At 38.3% G+C, this 25,000-nt stretch overlaps 2 protein-coding genes across 2 annotated transcripts; both read right to left on the bottom strand.

The window, feature by feature from the left end:
• On the bottom strand, positions 1 to 18,848 carry erbb2 (erb-b2 receptor tyrosine kinase 2). The gene is made up of 27 exons (XM_020936731.2): positions 18,592 to 18,848; positions 11,587 to 11,738; positions 10,833 to 11,013; positions 10,612 to 10,752; positions 10,451 to 10,516; positions 10,016 to 10,131; positions 9,793 to 9,934; positions 9,326 to 9,454; positions 8,686 to 8,812; positions 8,522 to 8,595; positions 8,349 to 8,439; positions 7,761 to 7,963; positions 7,375 to 7,504; positions 6,782 to 6,872; positions 6,270 to 6,424; positions 5,757 to 5,798; positions 5,069 to 5,207; positions 4,806 to 4,928; positions 4,623 to 4,721; positions 4,352 to 4,537; positions 3,785 to 3,940; positions 3,572 to 3,647; positions 3,339 to 3,485; positions 3,126 to 3,223; positions 2,823 to 3,014; positions 1,961 to 2,345; positions 1 to 1,762 (listed from the first exon to the last, which is right to left on the bottom strand). Exons 1-27 carry the CDS (start codon positions 18,662 to 18,664, stop codon positions 1,395 to 1,397), a joined length of 3,882 nt encoding a protein of 1,293 aa, XP_020792390.1. The 5' UTR covers positions 18,665 to 18,848; the 3' UTR covers positions 1 to 1,394.
• A 1,698-nt stretch (positions 18,849 to 20,546) lies between these two features.
• pgap3 (post-GPI attachment to proteins phospholipase 3) lies at positions 20,547 to 24,397 on the bottom strand. Its single transcript, XM_020936666.2, has 8 exons — positions 23,848 to 24,397; positions 23,185 to 23,282; positions 22,929 to 23,081; positions 22,789 to 22,851; positions 22,650 to 22,711; positions 22,430 to 22,566; positions 22,128 to 22,332; positions 20,547 to 22,057 (listed from the first exon to the last, which is right to left on the bottom strand). Exons 1-8 carry the CDS (start codon positions 24,062 to 24,064, stop codon positions 21,994 to 21,996), a joined length of 999 nt encoding a protein of 332 aa, XP_020792325.1. The 5' UTR covers positions 24,065 to 24,397; the 3' UTR covers positions 20,547 to 21,993.
• Between the last annotated feature and the right edge of the window lie 603 nt (positions 24,398 to 25,000).

Genomic DNA, 25,000 nt, shown 5'->3' with positions numbered 1-25,000 from the left:
ATAGCTCTTTTGCTTACTTGAAATAGTAATGCAAACCATTTTGTGGCAATTTGGTTTCAGAATAAGGAAAGGCTTTATAATTTAGGTTTGAAAATTGCACATTGCCATAACTTTTCATGCCCTTTTCATTAATATCTAAATTCCAGTGTTAGCATAGAGTAGACCATGAATGAAAACCTACCTTCAGGAAAATTGTGTGTAGTGGGGGATCATGTTAAATAAAATTTTCAAATCTGAAATCACACTCAATTACTCCCTTCTGACTCAAAAGCTGTTGCATGAATCAATTACCAAATTAGTCATCATTAGTAAACCATCTATTCCAGACACCTTTGTTGTGGCAATATCAATGGTTGAGTTGTTGCATCGAGGATGGGGGTCTCACAATGGGAGCATTGACTGTCCGACCTCCCCCAGAGTTCAACAGCCTTAAAAAGTCTTTAAAAATGCTGTTGATCATTAACTGGGATGCCAGTGTGTCCACTGAAAGGAATCTGAACCATAACCAAAACCAAAAGGAAAGCATTCCCCTATCTTGAATAGAGAGTTTCTGTCACATATTTTTTCAGGCATATTAACTCAATGCATATACTTGAATCCCCCAATATAATATTTCTCCATATTATAAGGTAGTAGGGGGTATTTGACAGTGCATTCTTAAGGATCTCCCTGAACAAATGTATTAAAATGTTCTGCAGTTTGATTAAGTACCATACATTTTTTGCATTGAGAGAAAATAGTCATAGCCTCCCACATACATCAGAGTGGTACAAAGACTCTGTCTTGGATACACTGAGTGCTTTCTTCCTCGGAGCATGTCTACTGGCCAGATGGGCTGCAGGCACTTCTCCGTCCCAAACAAAACGGCTTTGAGTGAACACTATCAAGTCCTGGGCACAGTGACATGCATACTAAGCACTGGACTCAATGCATATCCCAGCCTGCTTTGTCGATGTATTTTGGATAGATGTTTTCTTTTGTCAGATGAAGTACCATTACATCAGGTATAAAAACGTCACAGACAGTAAACATAAAACGTACAAAAATGTGAACATCCGTATTGCAGTCTGAGGATGAAGATTGTCCATTACAGAAGTGTAATACTCTCCGTAGTGCATTCTAGTCATTTCATTCATATTTATTCATAAACTTGTGAAGTCTGTATTGTCACGAAGAGGTGCCGTGAATTTTTATGGAACTCATAAGAGAGACTACTATTGAAAAAGAGGGTGATGACGTTGATGTAAAAAATGAATGCTACAATAACTGAGATTTAACTGTTAACTTCAGACCCTTGAGTATACTGGTAAATGTATTTTATGTATTTGTCTACATAACATTCACTTCTTCAATATCCCTGTGTTCAGTCCGGGATGTCCATCTAGGTTAATTCCTCAAGTATAACCACTCCATGTATCCGCTAGGCCAAGATATTCCGGGTTTTCTGCTGTGGGCGTTACAAAACCATTGAGCTGCCGAGAAACTGCGTCTCTGTCTGTTTCAAGGTCCCCATTGGCCTCCAGCGGTGGAGATGCAATGGCTTTGGGCTTTGCCACAAGGTCCAAATAATAGGGGTTATCAAAGGCAGGAGAGGTAGATGTCCCTGAGGCATTCGGGACCAAATATCCAGGGTTTTCCACACTATGTCCCGAGCTGAGGCCGTTGGGGAGTCGGCGGTCGATTTTGGAGCCTTTCCGAGGAAGTGTGGTGGGACGCTCTGGCATCATTAACCGAAGATTGTGAATATCCTGATTGACATATTCTGGAAAGAGAAAAAAGACACACAGTGAACGTAAAGTATATAGTTATATAGGAATCACTAGGCCTGTCACAAGAATTACTATAATGACCTATAATTCAGCAAATCTATATAAAGACTTTCTTCACTGATGAAAAGTATGTATGTCATTACCAACTACTAAATTAAACTACTAGAATAAATTTACTTTTGTAATCTCACCTGGTAGGGCGTGGTTGACATGATACCGATGAGGTCTGGGAAGGGAGTGATGGAGATAATGGGGGGTTGGGAACGTGACAGGACCATCTGTCTCCAAATCTCCCAGGCTGCCATTGGGATAGGTGGGGTCCTTACTGTACCGACCTGGGCTAGCAGGGGGCAGTGATGGGTTGTCCGGTGACCCATCCAGAAACACAGAGTCTGATTGGCCTCCTGCTGAGGGGCTGCGGGCCAGGGTCGGATACTGCGACCACGGTCCGTTTGAAGTACTGGCTCCTAGGGGCAGGGTGGGGTACTGTGCCCTGCTCAGAGTGTTCATGGAAGAGGTCATACTCCGGGGGCCATTAGTGAGAGAAGAGTCCAAATCCAAACCCTGGTCTCGGCTCTACATGATATAGACAAAAATATTGTTTAAATCAGCCATCCTAACCTACGTACAAAAAACACATGACCTTTGAATTTATTAAAGCAATAATTATTGCCCCCTCAAGACTGAAATGTCTTGAATGTGTATTTATTTATTGTGAAACTATATTAAAATTTTGGCCTGACTTCTCTCTCTGTGTGGGAGACCAGTGAACCAAGTAGTGTGTTCTCAATGTTCTCACCAAACAAAGTGCCTAAACAGGCAAAATTGAGCATCATGTGCAGCTGACACTATTGTTCTCATCAAAGCGCATGTAATACCATAGTCTACTTTTTTTTCAGATAGCTGCTTTTACAACACACTGCACTGTGCAAAAGGATACAGGACCAGTATTTTACTGATGAGGTGATATTGTTTAGTACTTATATTACATTACAAGAAAACATGATTTCTGAATTCAAAGTTCACAGATAAATAAAAGTAGCACATACTGACCCTGTATGACTGATGTCGGGACGGCCCGTTGGACTGGACCCCGTCTGTCTGACTCCTCTGGAACATATTTGGCTGTGGGACCAGGTACTCATCGGGATCCAAGAGCTCACTCATGTTTGTGCCCTCCTCCTCCATCAACATTCGGAAGAACTGACTGTCCACCGGGCTGGACGTGCTCATCTGCTCATCATTCTGACAGGGAAAAAGTTTATATTTAAGTGTATCTGTATGTTCACAATGCATTTTTCCATTATTTATTTATTTTAAAATAACATCATTTTATGTAATGTATATATAAAGTACCTGTATGACAACATATCGAGGTGGATCTCTGGCCATGGCACTAAAGTCGTTCACAAGGTCTTTGAAGCGTGGTCTGCTCTCAGGATCAATCATCCAACCTATATCAAATATCTATAAGTTAGCTTTTAAATTGAAAATGTAATTTTTATTATTTTGAATATCTAATTTCTATAATTAAACCAATCTTTTCACACAGAAAAACATAGTACTAACATTTAACCATGATCATGTAAACATCAATGGTGCAGATGGGGGGTTGGGGCAGTCTCTCTCCTCCCTCCAGGACTTCTGGGATTTCCCTTGCTGGGATCATGTCATAAGGCTTAGCACCAAATGTCATCAGTTCCCACACTGTCACCCCTGAAAAGGACATGAACACATTTTTGTAAAGAGGAATAACAAAAATTGGATAAGAAATCTAATTAAGTATTTCTTGTGGCACTAACCATAGCTCCAAACATCACTCTGATGAGTAAACTTTCTGTGTAGAATAGATTCCAAGGCCATCCATTTAATTGGGACCTAAAACAAAATATCACAAAATTTAGCCGCATTACAATCAAAATATAAAATGCACACCATTAAGTGATAAGAGTGACTGTTACACCAAAGAAATAAACATGATTGCTGTTGTACAAGTATTCACATAACTTCATTACCTTCCCCCCATCAGCGTGATACTCAGTCTCATCTATATCGAGGAGTCGAGCTAAGCCGAAGTCTGTGATCTTCACATGGTTTGGGTTTTTGACCAGAACATTTCGGGCAGCCAGATCTCTGTGAACCAGACGCACCTCTTCCAGGTAACTCATTCCCTAAACAAACAAACACACAATGGATCCATCTTGTGTAAACAATAGCTTAAGTATAATGTTAATATAATATAAGTTTAAGTCGTTCATGATGGAGGAGTCAGACTATTGCTTTACAAGTTATTAACTGAACTCTCTACAGCTCAAAATGTACATTATATATATATATATATATATATATATATATATATATATATAGATAGATAGATAGATAGATAGATAGATATATAGATATATAGATAGATAGATAGATAGATAGATAAAATATTGAGCCCCAAAATATATTGTTCCAGCTTTCATGTATTGAACAATAAGTTGATATAGAAATTATTGTTACAAGCCTATAACAAAATACTATCATTTTATATTACGGTAATAACAATTACAATTACAATGGTTACAATTTGTTCATACCTTGGCAATCTGGACACACCAGTTGAGTAGAAATTGAGAGCCAATCCGGTCTTTGTTTTCTCGGACATAGTCAAGCAGGCAGCCATAGGGCATGAGCTGAGTGACCAACTGAACTGTGGAGGTCAGACAGATCCCCAAGAGACGACACACATAAGGACTGGCCACTCCAGCCATCACATATGCCTCCTGAACATGCAGTAGACACAGAGTATAGAGTATAATAGTGTATTTGAATCCTACTGACAGAGAACGACTATGAGAAAATGCTCACATCCAAAATCTCTTTGTTCGCCTTTGGTGAAGTGTTCTCTCGTAAAACTTTAATGGCCACTGGAATTTTTACATTTTCTCCATCAGGGGTCCACACACCCTGTAAACAAAACACTGCATGAAACAATGACACTCACTTAATATGTATGTAACAGATGAAAGGGTAATGATATGAACACCTCACCTTGTAGACAGTACCAAAAGCCCCAGCTCCGAGCACTCGCAGTTTCTTCAGCTCAGTTTCCTTCAGGATCCTCATCTGAGCCTGGTTTGGTGATGCGCCACTGGGAGTCAAAGGTTCCACCAACTGGACAAAAATAATATAACAGATTTATTCTTATTATTATTTACACTGAAACAGTGTAAAGAACAGTGCATGTGCTTTGGAAATGAAATATATTTTACAGTGTCCGTTTTCTGTTCTAAAGCCAAACTTAAGACTCTGACCTCATGCTCCTGCAGGATTCTCCTCAGAGTTTCCTTCTTCTTCAGTTTCTTCTGTCTCTTCAGGTAAAAAATTAGCAGAGCCAAGAGGATACAGAACAGCACCACACCACCAACGGCAGCTGCAATGGTTGTCCCTGGTCTAAATAGTGCATTTACATATGTTGTTATTGTGGGACCTCACAAACCTCAATAAATACAAGCTGTTAACAGATCTCTGACCAGAAAAGTTACCTTGAAAAGGCCCATATAATCTATGTTTTACACTTGTTTCCTGATCAAACCCTGCATATTTAGGCTGTGACCTTGTGATGTCATGTAATTACAGGAATTACAGGAAGTGCTCCACTGTGTATTAAAACTTCATACATATTAACCAGAATCATTTGGATAATTTCAGTCCTGGAAGTATCAGTCTCTACAAAAGAAAAGGCAAAAGGTAGCTGCTTCATGACATCACAAGGTGGAACAAAGCATTTTGATCTTTGGTAATGCAGACAGACTAATTATGCAGGGCTACTATATAACATGTGTGAATGAAACAAAACTCAACTCCAGGTATATTTTTGAGGAAGTAACAGCATTATAATATGGTTTAAAGCGCACAAGAGTAAATTTAATGTAATTTAGGACTATAGGAACATAAGAGACTCATCCAATGTAATAAAAGGAAACAACATGTTTTTCTTACCCAGTGTGAATGGGACATCCTCTTTCATCCATCAGAGTGCACCTAAAATGAAAATGCATTAAGGAGGATTGATAGATGGATAAACTTTACAGATAGATCATCTTAATTGTCTGTTCCAGCTGCTGGGGGAAATTTTTCTTTGACATAAAACACATTTAACAAAACCTCACAGCAGGGGTGGACTGGCAATTTGTATGTGCTGGAAAAGCCGAATGAAGCCAGTTAGGGCCGCTGCATCCACCCCCCATCCACCCCCCCTCCATGGACTGCTCCCCCGAATGTTGGGGAAAAGTCCAAGGCCCAATCTGCACCTGCCTGGCAGCGGTCTGAGCTCATCGTGTAGATTTCAGAAAGGCAATGACATTTGGAATGAAGGATTTTTTGTATATATTTTTAAGGGCCAAAGGGACTTTGCCTGATTGTAACAGTGTGAAGGAGCTACGAAGCAGATGGGAAGAGTCCTTAGTAATAAAGTTAATGTGTAATGTGTTTTTAAACATAAGGGCTTCTTACGATAGGGTGCAGTTGGTGTTGCAGGGCTGGCAGTTCCTATCAGCGTCACTGTATTTCCAAATATAAATCTGGTCCACTTTGACTCCGCTAGGACAGTGATCTACACAAAAGTCTCCATCTTTGAAGTTTCGACACTCTGTGCACATGTCTGCTCCCTGAAAAGCAACATAAACAATAACCAGTAATACTGTGTTAAGATTACTCGCTATACTAGGTTTGGCTTCAGCTATAGTAACACATTCAGGGTTACTAGCTACTTTTACCTAGTTCAGCTACACAAGACCTGACTTTTGATGTTAGATTTAGTTTATATCGATGTAACATACTGTGTATGATAATGATAAATTGTCATTTATAAAAGTGCATTGTCAAAACTATTATAATATCATAATTTAACTATTATAACATTGTCAAAACTATTATAAAATCCTTTCCAGCATAGCCCCACCTTACCATATACTATAAGTAGCTTGATAATAGTTGTGGATTTATTTTGAGAATTGCATTCTTACCGGTCCATGGCAGGCGGCAGTGTTATTAAGAGGCTCACACTCTGCGTGACAAGCCACACACAAAGATCCGTCAACATATTCACGCACAAGGCTGTAAGGCAAGCACAAAGGGCCAAATTATACTCTAAAACACAGAGGCATTTGGGTGATGCTTTTATCCCCAGCACCTGACACTGTCATAAGGAGGGTCATTTTTAGACAGAAGGCCCCTCTGCAAATAACCAACAATGCAGTTTGTGTCAACACCAACACACTCCTAACATATCCACACCAACTATAAAACATTTAGTCATCATTAAAAATCAGTTGTATATGATTTAAATATGGTGTAGTTTTGCAGGCAATAAAAACAATGTCAGTAGTTCAAATAGCTCAAAATATTGCACATGGAAATGTGTAAGGTACCCTATTGTACTATGTTGGTGCAATTTGAGAATGATTGTCCTTTGATATCAGGAATATAGCTTAAAAAGTACATATTGTAACATTGTATTATTAATCAAATATTAATAGCATTCAAATGAATAATAACATTTAGTAATTTTGAGTGTATATTAAAGAATAAAAAATACTGTTAAATAAATAAACAGTACCCTTGGTCGACATTGCACTGCTCGATGCACTCTGTCCCACGTTGGAAATATTTACAGGACACACACTGGCTTGGCCCGGGACCCCAGCATCCCCCTTTACACAATGGGTGGCACACATGCCCTTGGGCCTCTGTAATCGTGAAAGGTAAACACAAATCAAATATCTATGATATAATAACCATACATGAGGCTCTACAGATGTGTACAGATAAGGTTTAATCAAATCATTTACAGAGAAATCATTTGTCCTTATCTTTAGGGGGTCATAATGCCCATAACAGATTCATTATTCATTTATATTCCACAACAAATAAACGTAATAATAAAACACACAATACACTTAAATACATTAATAAATAATAGTCTAGAAACTGCTCAGTGCTTACTACAGGTTTGGGGGTCTTGGTTTTGGCTGATGATGCAATGTGGGCCCTGAGTGGGATGGAGAAGGGTGTCCCAGGGCAATGAGCTGGTGTAGCAGAGCTGAGGGTTATTGTGCAACATAACCAGGCCTCCACTGACACTGTGCAGTGAACGCAGCCCTAAAGACTCAATGTGGAGATTCTGGACCGCCAGTGAAAAGACACCCCTGGAACACAAGTTATCATGTTATCATGTTATCAGTTTCTCAATTTACGATCAATCTATTACTGTGTTATTTAATTACATTTTGAGTTGGCCTTTTACACTGAATGGTGTTCATTTTGGGGGAGGTGTTGACAAAAATACACTAAAGATACATCTGACTTACTTTTAAAATGCTAAGTTCACCCCAGAGTTATGTCTGTGTTGGTTAGCTAATTATTAGCTTTTATAGCTCAGAATGGGAACAAACAGCAGACAGACTGACTGATATGTACATGCACAAAGCCACAAAAACAGTGAGGGCACACAGTTTACATTTTTATACAGTTATCGTCAAAGCTAAGATTCACCCTTTTCCATAACATAAACATAGTTATGAATTGTCTTACTTGTAAAGCATCCTTCCACGAATCACCTTCAGGTTTTCAAAAACGCTCAGATCTGTCATGTTTTCAGGCCAGGCATCAATATAAAGATATCCTGTTATTTAAGATTTACAACATTGAAAAATCTTAGTATGAAGGTAAAATGTGACATTCATGAATTTGCATTTGGTTAGTACCTGTTATTTCCTCCACACTCCTGAAAGCCCTGAGCTGCTCTAGAGTGAGGCCTGATGTATTGGTCACAGGGTCACTAATCAATGTTAAATTATGTTAATACAACAGTGATTTCATAATGTAAAAAAAAAATTTGTACAGTATACGATGTGCAATGACTGTTCACCTTGCGAAGCTCTGGGGGAGGAAGGCCAGGCTGCCAAAAATCTTCTTGCAGGAGCTGAACTGTTCCACATTGGCAGCAGTAACCATAGTGACAATGCCAAGGTGCTCCATGCCCAAACCATAGCACACTGCAACAAAAACACACATTTGGGTTAAGACTGATAGACCAAAATAGTGTGCTTATTAGGAAAGACATCTAGTTTAATTTCAAAAGTGAGTTGGTGACATAATAAAGAATTTTCTGAAACTATATTGTAAAACAAATATTTTATGATATACATATTTGGTGAGAAATTTCTTTTTTGTATTGCAAAACATGTACTTTTCAGTGTTTCCCCTTTATTTTATATTGTGTAAGTAGGCAAAATGTTAATATGGTCAGGGCTTTTATTTTCTTAAAACTGGTAAGACAAACACCTGGCGCAATAACAAGGAAGTGAAAAAACAGGTTTGTTCAGCTTTCCCGTTGTTAGCATGTGAAGAGTCAAAACAACAGATTTTGTATAGAACTAATTAATCATCCCTTTTCAATCACAATGCCAGACAGAAAAAACACACAATACAACCGCACTGTATTTCTGACCATACGTCCTCACAGAAACTACAAACTTTAGAAAACATAAAAACAAAATGAACCAAACCTTTTGGACAGTCGCCTTCACATTTTTCACACTTCTGGGTCTCACTTCCATCTGGGTTTGTGAGGATTACCTCCTGGTTTGATTTAGGACAAACCAAAGTACATGCAACAACCATAGACAGGTAGTTATCTGAAAAACAACAATGACAAGGGCACCAACTAGTTAGGCTGTACAATGCTATGAAATGTAATGAGTCTGTGTGTATATAATGTTGTAATTAACTGCAATAATCATAGGGTCTTTGTATAAAAATCACAATGACATTATTCTTTAACCAACCAAAGGTCCACAACTTAGCTTGGTAACAGGTTTGTCCCAAGTCAAAAGATTGCAGTGAACCTAACTGGGCCAAACCATTTCCATTTCACAATAATGTTGGCCACAATAGGGTCAGGGACAGTAATAATAAATCACAATGACACTACTTTTACACCATATATGTATTCAATACAAAAATATCAGCTTACATGGACAGGTCTTCACGCAGGTGGCCCCAAAGCTGAATTTCTTGTCTGGGTTGGGTTTGGTCTGAAAGATCGCAGGGTCGTAGATGGTGGGAGGAGGACAGTTCTCTTTACAAACTCCACTGTCATTGAAGTGACGACATGCCTGTAAAGAAGTACAGATAAGAATAAGGCACACACATATATAGATATAAAATACTAATGGCAAATTGCTCTTGCTCTTTACCAGGCAGTCTGAGTCTTTGGGCCCAGTGCACCCAGCAGCACACTGCAAATGACAGCAGTCGCTGGGGAAAGGACCTTTACAGCGTTGACAGCCAGAGGCACAACTAATGCGGGTCACTGTGGAAAATAATACAAAAAAAACAAAAACAAAAAAAGCCCCCAATATTATAGAAAACATCCACATAGCTTATTTATTCATAATTTACAGTAACAGTATATTAAAGATGCATAACTAATGTAAAGTTACACAATGTAGATAGATAGAAAAGCAGCAATCACTGATGAAAGTTGCAGCTCTAATAATTTATCTAGATATGGGATATGCACATAATATTGAATATAAAATTAAAATAGTTCTATAACATATGCATTGACTGTTAAAAATTCCAGTTTATATATTTCTTTCAGCTATACACTACATATACCAGTGACTCACATGTTTGGCAGTCCTGTGCAGTCTCCCCCCAGCAGGATTTATTACAAGAAGATGCACAACTTGGACCTGAAATACACAATTCAAAGAGGTAAATGTTTTATAAAACTCAATAGGTTGTGTTCACCTACATCACTAAATGACACGAAGTGAATTACTCTTACAGTTAGCAGCCCGCTTCTGCAGTTTGTGTTTGTTGGCGTGAATGTTTTGTTCGTCTAAAGTGTCCCGCCACACGATGCTATGGGGGTCTGGGAAACACAGCTGAGGGTTGTTCCAAATATAGACTGCACCCACCAGAATCTCTGTAGGACCAATGAGATGCTTGAGGAACAATACTTTCACCAAAAATAATCACTAAAATCATTCAAATCTGAGTCTGCACCTGTGAGACTACGGAGCCTAAGTGTCCTGAGCCCCCGCCCTGCCTGCATGTTTTCAAGTGCAGCCAAGGCAAAGCTGCCGTTGTACAGCTGGGACCCCCGAATGATACGAAGGTTATCCAGTGGCACCAGATCTACAGATACATGAGCTACGAGGACATACCCTTGCACCTCCACTATACCCTGGGAAATAAAAAGAAGGAAGATGGTCATTGTAAGGTCACAAAAAGATATAGTCTATACAGTAAACATCTAATATACTGTACTGATGAAAATGTAAATTTACTGTTCAAAAATGCCATCGAGCAAAGAAAGGAGTGTAAATGTCTAACAACATTGAATTTTCCATAATATATTCAGAAGTATGCAATAATATAATAATAATAGTGCGTCGGATTTATGTAGAGCTTTTTAGACATTCAAAGACGCTTCACAGAGGTGGTAAGCTACTATAGTAGACACAGATGCCCAGGGGCAAACTGACAGAAGTGAGGCTGTCAATCTGTACCATTGCCATTGTATACAGAATATAGTGCCCACAGTATTATGATAGCATTATAGTTAACAGGTTCATGATCTTTAGAGCCACAAAGCAGAGTCAATTTAATCACTCTTTAACATAAACAATTATTTAGGAGAAAAAATAAGAAAAGTACTATGGTACATTTAAAAACTAATTGTGGATTTCATAAGTCAATGTCCAGAAATCTAAGGCTAGCATAAACCAGAGTCATTATATTTTCAAATGCTTGGCACCTGTAGAAAGGAGAGGTCTGGGTTGCCATGGAGGTGCGTGATCTCCAGGTTGCCATGGACGACCTTGCACCCAGTGTACAGAAGCCTCAGGGTCTCGTAGTGATTCTCCAGACTGGAGGGCAGGGCCAACTTCATGTCCGTGCCGAGACACACTGCAAGTCACACATTAATAGATTAACATGGAAAAGTGTTAAACATTATTTTATTATTTATTGAGTAAGGATTTTTGAGTACTCTTTTTTATCTTGATTATAATGAATATGTAATAAGTAATCTTTGGTAAAGTACTGTATTGTTTTGTGGGGATATGGGATATGTCAACCAAGAAAAATTACAATTTTATTGGAGCCAGATTATGGTCTTGATTTTATCACAATGCATCTAAACTTTATCTATCATATCTTTATATTTCCTTCAAGAGATAACTAAGTAATCTGCTTTTTCTGGACATTCACACTTGATTACAAATATGATGAAATCTACCTGTTACTCAGCATTACTGAGGCTTTGCATAGAGAATAAGGAATGATATGACATGACAATTTTACCTAAATAGTGTTATGTTATATTTAGTTTATATACTACCATTAAGTAAAGTGTTTGTGTACAAAATAGTTCAGCCCCATGTACTTCAGCTTGGACTTTATTGGCCTGTGATTTATTTTCCACAGTGAGTGGAGATCCCTCAATGGTCGGTCACAGTATTATATTCAGGGTCAAAAATGTTACAATCCAAGGGCGCTGTTACAGACACATAGCTGCCATACTTCAGGCCACAGTCACAGAGTGGACTGTCCCCTGCCCTGAGGTTATAAATGACTTCCTCTGGCCTCCTCCTCCAAGAGCCAACCCCCATGTTCTGGGCTATCCCATCTGTGGATCAATTCTACTAAAGTTAAAACAATCATTTAAAAACATGAAGAATTATAATAGGGCTGAATGATTTCAGAAAAATGTCTTATTATCAAATGTGTACAGAAGAACTGACAGAAGAAATATGAGAATTATATTTTAGAGTTTGTACAGATCTACACTACATGATTTACAGCTGTTATGCATACCAGTAATAACAGGATATTTTGTAGTTTGTGGGAGAAATGGTGGCACTTTAAAAAATTCAACCTTAGTGATCTGTTTTATTCTATGTAAAAAGCATGGCCCTGAAAAGCACATTTTGAACTAAAGAAGCAAAGATCATGTAACAAGTGCCAGAGGCTTGATTCGCTTCTGAGGGTCCCAGTGCAACACATGCGTCACGATTATTAGTGATCCAAAAATACATGAGCGCAAGTAGTATCAAATATCAAATAAAAGGGTTGATCACAAACACAACATTCAAGATAAAGAATGCCCAAATCTTTAAAGTAATAAAAATACTTGTAGATCAGCTACCTGCCCATCCCCCAAACTTATGTAGGCTACCTCTTTCCTCATCATCTATCACTGTGTTACTCAGGAGAGACAGTCATTCTATGAGCAGTAGTGAGACAGTAAGAAAGACTGGGCAGTACATTGCCAAGCCCAGACCAGCTCTGGAAATGCACAACTATTTGCAACAACATCTTCTTTCTTGTGTACATTATAGAACCACAATTCTCAAATTGAGGGCTTGCGACCCTGGCCCATGTGTTGGGAGTTCCACCAATTTAAAAAGTGACATAATTAACTACAATTCTACAATTACTGACAATATACAATTCTACACATACATTTGACATTTTTAAAGTAACTTGAACATTTGTAAATGTATAAATGGCCACTTCTCACTAGATTTCACAGCACTATCTGAATGTGTGCATGGCCTTGTGAAGCCCACCCTCCTCCACTTTGAGGCCTAAAATACTCCCCAGCTATCTGCTCTGGTGTCCCCTATGGCTCCATATCTGCCCACTGCTGCTTACAGTCTTTCAATCACTCTATTCCAAGTTATGTCGACTGAATTATTGAAATTTTATTCAAATGGTAATTATTGGTTTAGTTTTCGCAACACAGATATTAGAGATTGGACTTAGAAGAGTGAGTGTAGCTTTTCACATAACCCACAGATGACACGTGCAGGTTCCTCATCTGTGTCTTAATTCTGAATCTGTCAGTGACCTTTGAACTTTGGAGGTCATAATGCCACCCCGAGTCCGAAGAGTCACCTTAACATATAAAAATTTACCACACAAGCAGAGTTACGGAGACTGTCTTGTAAACTTTCCTTAAAACATTTAATTAGGTGTGTAACGTATTAGCAATAGTAATACCGTGGTGCTGTAGCGGATTTTAAGATGCAGTGGTAAAGACAGATGGAACTTTGCTCTGCTCCATTATAATCAACTCGAAGAATTTTTTTATGATCAAAGTTTTTAAAAGTATTTAAAAAATATGTCAGCAGTTATCACAAATTTGCAATTAATCACAATGAATGCTGGCCCTATAAGCTATAGTTACATTCTTTTAATTAATATTTTTAAATTATATGCTTGCTTATTTGTCTCTTACTCAACTTAAGTGTTGTGCAATCAAATTCATTGTCTCACTATCTGGCAACATATTTACTATTGTCTTACATAAGTCTCCTTGAGTAGATTCTACATAGCACTTATCAATCCTAGTAGAACAGCATTGTGCACCTACTTGAAATGGTGATGAGTAATTTCATATGAAGTTTGTTGTAATAACGTGTTAGTTAGAGAATAGGAACACGCCTCCATGACTAAAGGACATGTTGGCAATTCAATTAAAATGTCAATTAAAGGTCAATAGTAAATCTTTACTTTAACGTCTTTTTGGTATCACCACAGTCAAAAGACCATTACTTCCATAAAGTTTTCATCCATAAATTCTATCATTTTCCATAAATTTCATCACTTCCATAAATTGTTAGATATATCAGGTATTTATCAAGATGCCCTTCTTTGTGCAACACTCGATCAACAAGCCTTGAACCACCAAAATGCCACCCATCCCTACTATGACAAAGTATACATTTGTGATTGCATGAATATTATCAACTACACTTAAAATTACCAAATGACAGTGGTAAATTACAACTACAATACTGCAAGATCCAGAAGACTGCTTGTGCTTTCTACTGTAAACAAATGATCAACCAGTTGCATCAAAAGAGATACAAAGTTGTGGCTTTATCCAAATAAAATACAGGTGCAAGTAATGCTGGTGCAGAAATGAATTCAAATTATATTTTTGTACAAACCTTCAGATTTATTCTTCATTCATTCAAACCATATTTCTATGTGAGATCTGGCTTCACTTTGGTTTTGATGTGGTAGCGTCCCATACCCTTGCAATACAAAAGTAAAAGCTGCAGCCACACCTGTGAGTGGATGAGTGCCAGTTAGCTCAGGGAGTGTGTGTTTACCAGCCTGTGCAGGTGACAGCAACATGGCCGCCATGACACTTCTGCCCCATTTAAACAGATTACAAGACAACTGCTAGAACTGTACTATTACTACTGCAATTACTTACTACTTAAGGGTGGGAGATAAATCGAAAAATAGATCACAAATGTTGTTTTGAAGTTGGACAAAGTGAAATGTATGCACTTTTGTGGTTAAAGATAAGGCACTTTCACGTTAAGTGTGATACTTGTACCCCAAACAAGACTTATTTTGCAGATGTGTTTTAGCACATTTCTGATAGATTATCAAAACATTTGAAAATGTTGATGTTTGAAAATCATTGAGATAATAAAGGAAGTAGAAATTTAAATCTTGATTTATTGTCAGTATTGGCAACCTGAACTATATTTCCCCTTTTCTGAAGACTGTTCAGTCTTCAATACCTCATTCCTGTCAAGTTAAAGTTTTGAATAAAAATCTCTTTGTTCTTTGGTTTTACTGAATTAGAGGTAGGGAGACTGTGGACTATAGTTTTCTCTGCATTTTAGCTGGTTCCTTCTATAAAACAATGAATGTAGGCATATAAAATCTTGTGATCCAATATGCTGTAACTTTTGGAACAATTACAATTTTAGTTTGATCACTTCTTCTACTATAACTTGTAACCACACTACTTCTACCAACTGCTTAAGTACTACATTATATACCACAGCCAGACAATAAAACTAGACACCAATATCATTACCCCAATTTCAGCTATGGCAGTCTCTTCTTTTATGTGTCTTGCTCAAACTCTACACTTTCCTCGCACATTCTTTCTGTTCACTCTGCTGCCAATGAAGAGAAAACAGGTATTGCTCAACAGACAAGCCGAACAGGATCAGTGATGTGACAGAAGTACAGTTGCTGAAGACTCACTCACAGTAGCACTACGCGGTTTACAATGAGAAATGCACTATTCTGGTCTTACTCCAGTTTCAAAACACAGTAATTATACATGAAACAATATACAAGGGATTCATTACGCATTGGTCACAAAACAACTCAGTCTATTATTTACTATTACTTTTTAAGCAGATTACTTAAATATAAATTGATATGTTTGATTTCATATAGTTTTTGTGGATGTGTAAAATTAAATTGACACATATTTGCCATGCTTTTAACAATTTTGATGATTCAGTTTTCAGAATAAAAGTTTAATGTAAAACAAAAAAGGTAGTAGTTATTTTAGATGCCTACTTGCTGCATCAATTGCTATCTAAAACCTTTTGTAATCTTTTTCAAATTATATTGAAAAGAAATGTGCTGCATAAATTCATTTTAGGACAGAAGTATAGCTAGGTGAAAAAAATGAAATACTATTCCTCATATTTAACTATCTTAATGCTTTTATTTCATCTTATTTGGTCTTATCAACATTGTGTTAAACTCTGCTCATTGTGAATTAAAGTTTGAGTAATTGCACAACTTTTGGCAGAACACTGTCTAATGAAGTTGTATTGTCTGGTCTTGGCCCAGTCCCCCCGCTCACAGATCACTGACAGCAGACTGAACAGAGTCATGGCTGATTTACCCTGAATCTAATGAGGCTAATTTGGACGACTGTGTTGCCTGTGGATGCGATCGTGTGTGAGAGGGACAAAACAGTGAACAGTCGCATGTCTTTACAACAGCAAAAAGCCTGGTTATTAAACTAGTAATGTTTGTGGATCCACTAGCAGGTTACCAGAGTTACGATAATACATAACATAATAAAAAGCTGTAAGGCTGTTGTCGACTAATCGGTTGATGATGTATTAGTCAACTAAAATTTGTATCTTACAAACATTTTTTATGGGACTTGATGATTTAGTTTCTTTTACAACAGCAGAACGGAGAGTACATGGAGTGAGATAGCTGATGTTTGAGAGATGAAGATGCCGTTTACTTCTCTATGCTTTGTATGTTAATATGGTGTACACTGTGTAGTATCGGTCAGGTGCATGGTCAGATCATAGAGAAACAAAGAGTCAGCATTACACTCCCATTAGTCAATTAATAGATGCAAAGGGCATGTCTTAAGACTCTTTACTCATCAAAGTATTTTCAACTAAAACCCCAAAAGCTGACATGAATCTTGAGACTTCAGCTTGCTTCCAGGGTGAATTTGCAGCTCCAAAAGTTAAGCAAGATGTTTTACAATCTGGCAGAAACAGATAAAAGACAATATATATTTTATTGGAGTGCTTATTTCACTGTCTGCATCTAGGACTATTTTGTTAAAGCTACAGTTAAATTAATATATTTACGTTTGACTAATGACTGCCCACTTTCCTGTCTTTATTCAAAAACACATCCAGGAAATACAAATTTTATCTAGCGACCTTTGGAATGATACATTTGTTGACGTGTCCCTGCTCCCACTACGGTACTAGAAGGGACAGTGTTGACATCTGTTTGCATGTGTTGTTTGAACAATCAGCTGGAGACTGATGTTGTGGGGTAAGTAATGTGCACAGACCTGTTCTTCTCAACAATGCAGATATTAAAAAAAAATAAAAAATCTCTTCATCTGTGACAATTGTCTTTGTTTGTTTGTGTGTAGCAAGCTCCGTGGTGTTAAATAATGAAAGATGAGATTCAAGACAGTCTATTAGTCATGTCTGCAGTTTGACGAAAATACAAATGCTTTACATTTCTGTGGTAACCTTTTGAATTATTTTTAGGCCTCTTCTAAGATTTACTATGTTTGTATTATTTGAAGTTACAATCCATTTACAAATCTTCAGAGAAGTTGAATAGTTTACAGAAAAGTTTATTCTCCTTTTTCTATGAGCATTTCAGTGAGAACTTCATACTTCCTAGGCCCAAAATGAATACAGTTTGTGGCTACTCTATAAATTGCATTGCTGTCCTAGATGTAGTGCTGCACAATTTAACAAGTGCAATGCATCAAAGTGCTTTCATAGTTAAGTCAATATTTCGCCTTCAGCATCAGTTCCAGCTAAAATGATTCACAACTGGATTCACATTCACAAAAAGCAAAAGCCTTTTTCAACCACCATTATTGTGGAAAATAAAAATAAGCAAACGTAAAACATATATTGCGTACAGTTTTATGTTTGCACTTTCACTTAGCTCCTTGTGTTACTGGCATTCACTCAAGACCCCAGTGTGACAAGTGGCCCTCTATGAAACAATGTCCCGTTTGGAGCCCAAGTGAATAATTGACATCGTCATGATCCTTGGCACACAATGCACGGACTGTTGAACCAAGTTTGTTTTTGTTTACGCACAGAGCAAGTCGGTTTGACGTCGATTCCGAGTCTCTCTGTGTATAAGAATGTGTTGACTGATTTGCAAACAGTTCTGTGCATGCTGTGTGTATGAAAAGCAATGCAAGTTATTTTCTTTGCAAGTCTTTTTTAACGCTGCGTAGTGACAGGTGCGTCTTTTCACTGAATCAATGCCTCGCAAAACCCAACAGTGGTGACTAAATGGGGACAAGGCTGCAAAAAGGAATGTGGCTGGGAATACCAACGCCTTAAATCTCAACTACACCTCAAACTGAACAAAAGTCTACCCACTAACACGTTTTAACAGAACGCGTGGTTCCGTCGTTATTGCATGGTTGTTCCAGTGTAGTAACAGGCTCCGCTGCTAAAGTTATACCCACCTTCTCTGCCCAACGTGCCCGTCACTCCGAGGAGCACGGCCCCGACAAACGCCAAACTTCTCACCGCGTCCATCTGCGGGAACTTGGCCTGTTTAATCCATTCTCCAAAATAAGAAGTTATAGCTAATCCCAACACGTGGCGGTGAACTTTCTGCTTCCTTTCCGGGGGCGTTTTGATCACGTTTGTGAGTGAGTAGCGCTGATTTTCCAGAGGATTGACTTCCTCTTGAATTCCTGCTGTCTGTTGTAAAGCGTGACAGCGCAATGGTCCGGGCAGGCGCGCTCCCGACACCGCACACAGTGGATCTGAGCGGGGAGTGGCAGGTTTCAGCCCGCCCTGACTTTAAACTCACTTATCTAATGTAGGCCTCTGCGACAATACATTAATCCAGGTTATGCAGTTCTTTGGAACCATTATGTGTTCAATAGAACTTGGTTCATTTATACTTTTTAATTGCCTAAAACAGTTCTGTATAATGACTACTGATGACAAAATCACAGACATTAGGCATATGCACTGACCTGGGATCAGTGTATTTATGGGTATTTTGATTTTCTTTTCAAAATTTTGTGTTGAAAATCAACGCAGGTCTTCTTCATTTTTTAAAATTATGCCCAATTCACTTAATTAATTTACTAAATCTTCCCATAAAATATTTATAGGCCTAGTATTTCAGCAGTTATGATGATATAATATTTTACTTAAAACTATGTCAGTTTTCAGTGGGGGTCTGTGTCCTTGTTCTTACAGATATGTCATTACTCTGCTTGAAATGTTCCTCAGTATAACATTAAACAGATCTAGCCTATTTATATTTATTCAATTACAGGTGGTTTTATTCCTCAAAAATACATAGAAAAACAGGTATTCTGAATGTGAGTGAGGTTGCCTCTCCACAGATCTGATCTGTAATTTGGTCTGGTTTGGTCTGCATGATGATTTTTATTATTATTATTATTTTTATACACAAACTAGAAGTCTGTTTGGGTCTATTTTTGTATCTGTACCAGTATCCAAAACAATGTCCTAGTGAACACTGGCCTTCTGACCTACTGCATGAGCAAAATGTATTTAGTCTTTGAAAAAACAACATTTATATATAAAATAAATAAATAAATAGTCAAATGAACACTTGAGATACTCAGAAAATGTCATCTTTAGTTGATTTTCAGATCATTCATTTTCACTTCCTGAAAAATCATCTGTCATGTAAGTTCCCATTCTAGCACCATTATTCCATTAGACCCAGTGGTGACGCTGACTGTAAGCGACAGTTCAATAGTTTTAATTTCTTTTCCCCTATGCATTTAAAGTCATCCACATAAGCATCCCTTTTTCTCACATTTCTCATGTCTCTGTCTCCACACTCAGAGTCAGGAGCTGCAGAGGAAGAATAAGCTCCATTCATGTGCCCTCCCCACCCACAGCACCAGGGTCAGAGTCCAGACTTCTGCACCACACGGCTATCAGGAAACACCAAAAAAAAAAAACCTTCTCAATATGAAACATAGCCCAGAAATTTCATAAAAGTTTAGTTTGTATTTGCGTATTTGGACAAAAGATGGCATTCCATTGAAGACAAGCCCTTGCTCATGTTATTCTGGGATTCAGCTAAAAAAAAGAAAATATATATTTTTTTTTTGTGGGATTATGTGACGCATTGACTTAAAATTGTTTCCCAAAGTGCAGTTTTTTTCTAGTTTCATCTAAAAATATTTTATTAAATTTGATTTAATCCAGATTCTTGTTCTCACCACTTCTAATCTAACCTGCTACTTAGTGCAACCTGCTTGTCTCTATGGAGGTAGATAGTTTTAAAGCCATACTGTGGAGTATTCAGACAAAGGAATAACATTTCCAAAGACAAGAAGATGGTGGATGCTCCAACAAAAAAGTTACACAGTGTACCTTCAGTTTTTGTCAAGTCAAGTGTACAAATCAAATACTAAACAGGTACATTCTTATCAGTAAAAGTTTATTTGTTCCATCTTTTTGGTCAGGTTTTATGAGAGGAAAGTGCACAGGGGAGCAAGCAGGGGTTAGGTTGTGACTGTGTGATAACTGGATATAGTTATCAAGTTGTTGTCAAGTGAGCATGGTAGTGTATAGTTTCAATCTATGTAAAATTAAGAAATTGTTTTGACCCAAATTAGTGTCCACTTTTTGGCCCCTCTGGTCTCCCCCATCCCTTTCACAGGCTGTCAGCAACTGTTAAATTTACCTTGCCACAGTCATGCAGCAAACCACTCTGCCACATCAGAGGTATTACAAAGGGATCCAGTACAATCTGTGTGGGATGCAGGGTTTCAACATGTGATGGCAAAAACAACAGCGTCAAGGCAATGGTTACATGCATACTGCTCATTGTTCACATTCTCACAGTGTCATACAAAGGCATGTACATGTAGACGGCACACACCCCTAAAGTGCACAATTGGAAAGGACCTCTGAGAAGACATATGCTGAAGTAAGTGCATGGATTTAAAATGAAGGGGACAATTAATATGGAGAAAGTCAGAAAAGGCAAGGAAAAAAATCAAAAGGCAAAGTTATGGGTAGAAAAGAAAAAAAAGCACAAAGGAATTATTAAGTGGAATATTTGGTGTAAGCAGCTTCAGGTGGAAGAGATCAAAAAGAGCAGCTTTATGGTTGCAGTAAAGAGTGTGTCGAGGTGACTGATGATGTGCTAAATGTAAAGCTACGATACTTTCGCTCTCTCTATAAGGCAATCTGGTTGAAGCATATCAATCTTTTACAGTACTTTCAAGTGAAAGCAGATTGCAATTAAAACATTGTGCAAAGTAATTAAGGCATTGGATAAAAGTTAAAATAAAGTTGTAAATGATGATGAAGAATACAAGACAAAGCAGCAATGGAAACAATGTAGGCACAGAAATAAAGGTGCGATGGAGAAAAAAAAACCTAGTCAGCTGGAAACGCTTCCAAACATAAACCCTTTTACCCCAATGTCGGGAACAATCCACTGCCCCCTCTTCACAAGGGCACCCCTCAGTGCTCACTCCACTTTTGGCACTGGAGCCTGGCTCATGCTGTGCTCCTGCACAGTGCATGGGATGCAAGGGATGGACTAGCAAGGAACTGGTGCCCTCTATTGTCAGCTACAGCAAACTGCTGATCTTTTTCTTAATTGCTCACTGAAGCTGATGGAAGTGGACTTGCATGTAGTCAAATGATGTAATTGAAGGTGTTACATTTTAGAATAGATGAAAAATCCTTTACAACATATTGTTTCAATTAAATGTGGCATGACTCAATTATGTAAACAGTATCTCCTCCAGTGAAAGTCTCAAAGGTGTCACACATCATCTGGAGCAATGGACCTGTCTTGTGTCAGTGACTGAAAAGGTGCTAGGATATGATGATGAGGGGGCAGACTCCTTCTACTCCACTTTCACTCCTAACTTTTCTGTGTTTAGCAGGTACAGGCTGTCATCTATAAGAAAGCTGTTAAGAAAAATATTGCAATGTTATAATCAGTCTTTTTGACAGATGGTGAACAGGTGAGGGCACAAACCTGTAGAAGAGGAAGTGAACAGGGATGGTGCTGAGGTGCCAGACTGCATGAGCATCAAACACCCAGAGCAGTGGGGGGAAGTCAAGCAGCTCCAGTAGAGCCAGCCCATGGAGGAGCAGCACCACCAGGCCACACTTCCACCAGTACGGCAGGGTCCTCCGGTTCTGCCAGCACCAGCACAGCCACCACAGCAGGTTCACCATGCCTTGAACAAAATAAAACACCATGTAGGTACAATCTACAAACATAAAGGCATTAAGCATATACAAGACTCATCTCATTTAAACGTATATATGTGTTACCAATAGAAACATTAGCCAGCATGTTGTAGCCATAGTCAAAACTGACAAAGGTCAAGTAGGAAACATGTGATGTAAAAACCAGAATGAGCAGGACGCCCACCATGCTGGACACCCCCGGCCGCTTCAGACCCAATGTTCTGCAGAAAAATTAAGTGTTTATTACAAAGTGAAATACTGAAATCAGACAAATTGTCAATTTCATTCTGCACAAACATTTTACCTGACGCAGCATAAGTAAATTGAGTAGAGAATGACAGCTGTCGCACAGAAATAATCCATTTTCTGAAAAAAAAAAAAAAAAAGACATGCTGTTTACTAATTCAATGTGCTCATTTTCATATCCAAGAACTGCTCAGTACCTCAGTAAGATATGTGTCCCGGGTGTGGAAAATTGTGGACCAGAACCAGGCATTTAGAGAGACCTAAAATACATATGACTTTGAATGTTACGATTAACTATGCTTACAATCCTATTGCACTTGTCTATATTTAGCCCCACCAGTGAGAAGGCGTTGATGGTGTGGTACATGGGGCTCTGTCGTGGCACAGTGCTGCGATAGCGCAGAAGCATGAGGAGGCAGGCCAGACCATTCAGCAGAGATGCCAGGGCAGAGGCGGGCTCCTCAAAACACAAGAAACGAGCGAAGGGCCACTGAGAACAGAATTTTAAATCATGTATTTATTTTTTGTAATTATTTTTATTTAAAAAGACTGTGGAAAAAGTTTGATACAGTCCTGTGAGTAAGAGCACATACCTTGCCATGAAACTGAGGAACCCTGTAGCCCCCTGCCTCATAAAGACCCACAGTGGTCCACATGCACTGATAACGGCAGTCATCACGGCATGTCCAGCCTGAGAGGAAGAGAAGAATAATACTTTATAATAAAACTCTTTATTTTAAAAATGTTTATGAGAGAGCAGTTGATACCATCAAATGAATCCGTAGGCCTGTCAGCTGTGCACTACAGTGTCACAAAGCACTGTTTTAATGAATCAGCAAGGACAGAATAATCTACTGGCCCTTGTTACAATTTACTCAACAAGAAAAACCGGGTTTGAAATTAGTGTCACTGTTAGATGCATGTCTTCATTCTGTATATTATCTATGCATTTTTATTTTGGTTTTTATTTAACCACGGCAGTTCAGAAAGTAAAAATATATTATGGCACTGCACTCTACTCACAAAGACCCAAAACAAACAATTGTGCAATAATCAAATTTTATATACATTATATACCAGACAGCCTGGTAAATAAATATTTAACATATTCACGTATAAGCTTGTTATAGCAAATGCTACTCGAGGTAAAATAAATAAATAAGTAAATAAATAAGTCATAATCAACAACATTGTTATAACATCATGCCCACTGTTAGCAAGTTAGCACCATCTACCTGAAGAAGCAGAAGTCTCACCTGTGAGCGCCATGTAGGGCGGCTGGGTGGACTCAAAGCCTTTCAACCGGACTCCGGTGCAGTTGATGCGGACACACTGCTTGACACAGTCCCGGTAAACAGGCTCCTTGTCGCCCTGTGAGGACTCCACCGTGGTCACTGCCGCCAGGAGCAGAGCGACAGCCGCGGTCAGAGCAGGGAGTCTGACAGATGTGCACCGGGGATAGGGGGAGGCCATGGCGGTTACGGTGGTCCCGACTGGACAGCTCGGGAACTCAGCAAGGCACCGAGGGGCTCATCACGACAGCGCCAGCCGCACCGAAGCGGTGTGTGGCTCGGGACAAAATCGATAAAGAAGTATAGTACTGCCTGGTTTCTGTCGGATCAGGGTCAAGTTTCACACTAAACGTCATTTCCTGTCACGGCCATCGCGGTCAAAAAATCAACAAAAAATCTTATCGGCATATAATACATGTGATCAATTAATTGCTATATAGCATCGCTTGGCCGGTCTCTGTCGTGAATCATATAGTTTCGTGCTTTTACGGAATGGTTGTATTTTGAAATTATTCCAATGCTATTTTTACTTTCGCTTTTACTTCCTCTTACAATTAGTCACGTGATTTGGTGACCTCACTATGACCACCCCATGGATCTACTAAAATAGACCACACCACGCCAGTCTATATTTTTTTTAAACAAACTTCCACTGTTTTAAACTGTCTTAAACAATAATGGAATACAAGTGTGTGAGGAGATCATTGATATTTAATTTTTAAATTAATAAAATGTGAATATGATTGTTTTGAAATCTGACTAAACTAACGAACCTAATGATAATAATATTATGCATAATAATAGAAATAGATTAAAATCTTGGAAAGGAAACATACCTGATTTAACTAGCAGCTTCTTTCTCTTTGTCAGACCTTACTTTTACCAATTATTTGGTAGAAAATCTGATTACTTTTATTATCTGATTGGTCATCATAACACATCACATGCCATTTAAAATTAACCTCAAAAGATATTTTGAAATCCTATTACATTACTTAACCTTACCCTTATAAGGTCTGAACTATTTTAGCTGATTGCCTTATTTGTCGAGGATCTATTTTCTACATAAAGGTCAAAAATTTGGGTCACATAATATCATATAATATAAATGTTACCT

The sequence above is a fragment of the Boleophthalmus pectinirostris genome, unplaced genomic scaffold (assembly GCF_026225935.1).
Source record: "Boleophthalmus pectinirostris isolate CB_2022bp ecotype Guang Dong unplaced genomic scaffold, ASM2622593v1 HiC_scaffold_1639, whole genome shotgun sequence".
In the NCBI taxonomy this organism is placed as follows: domain Eukaryota; kingdom Metazoa; phylum Chordata; class Actinopteri; order Gobiiformes; family Gobiidae; genus Boleophthalmus; species Boleophthalmus pectinirostris.
The sequence above is the reverse complement of the archived record's forward strand: the minus strand, read 5'-3'. Positions and strand labels throughout refer to the sequence as shown.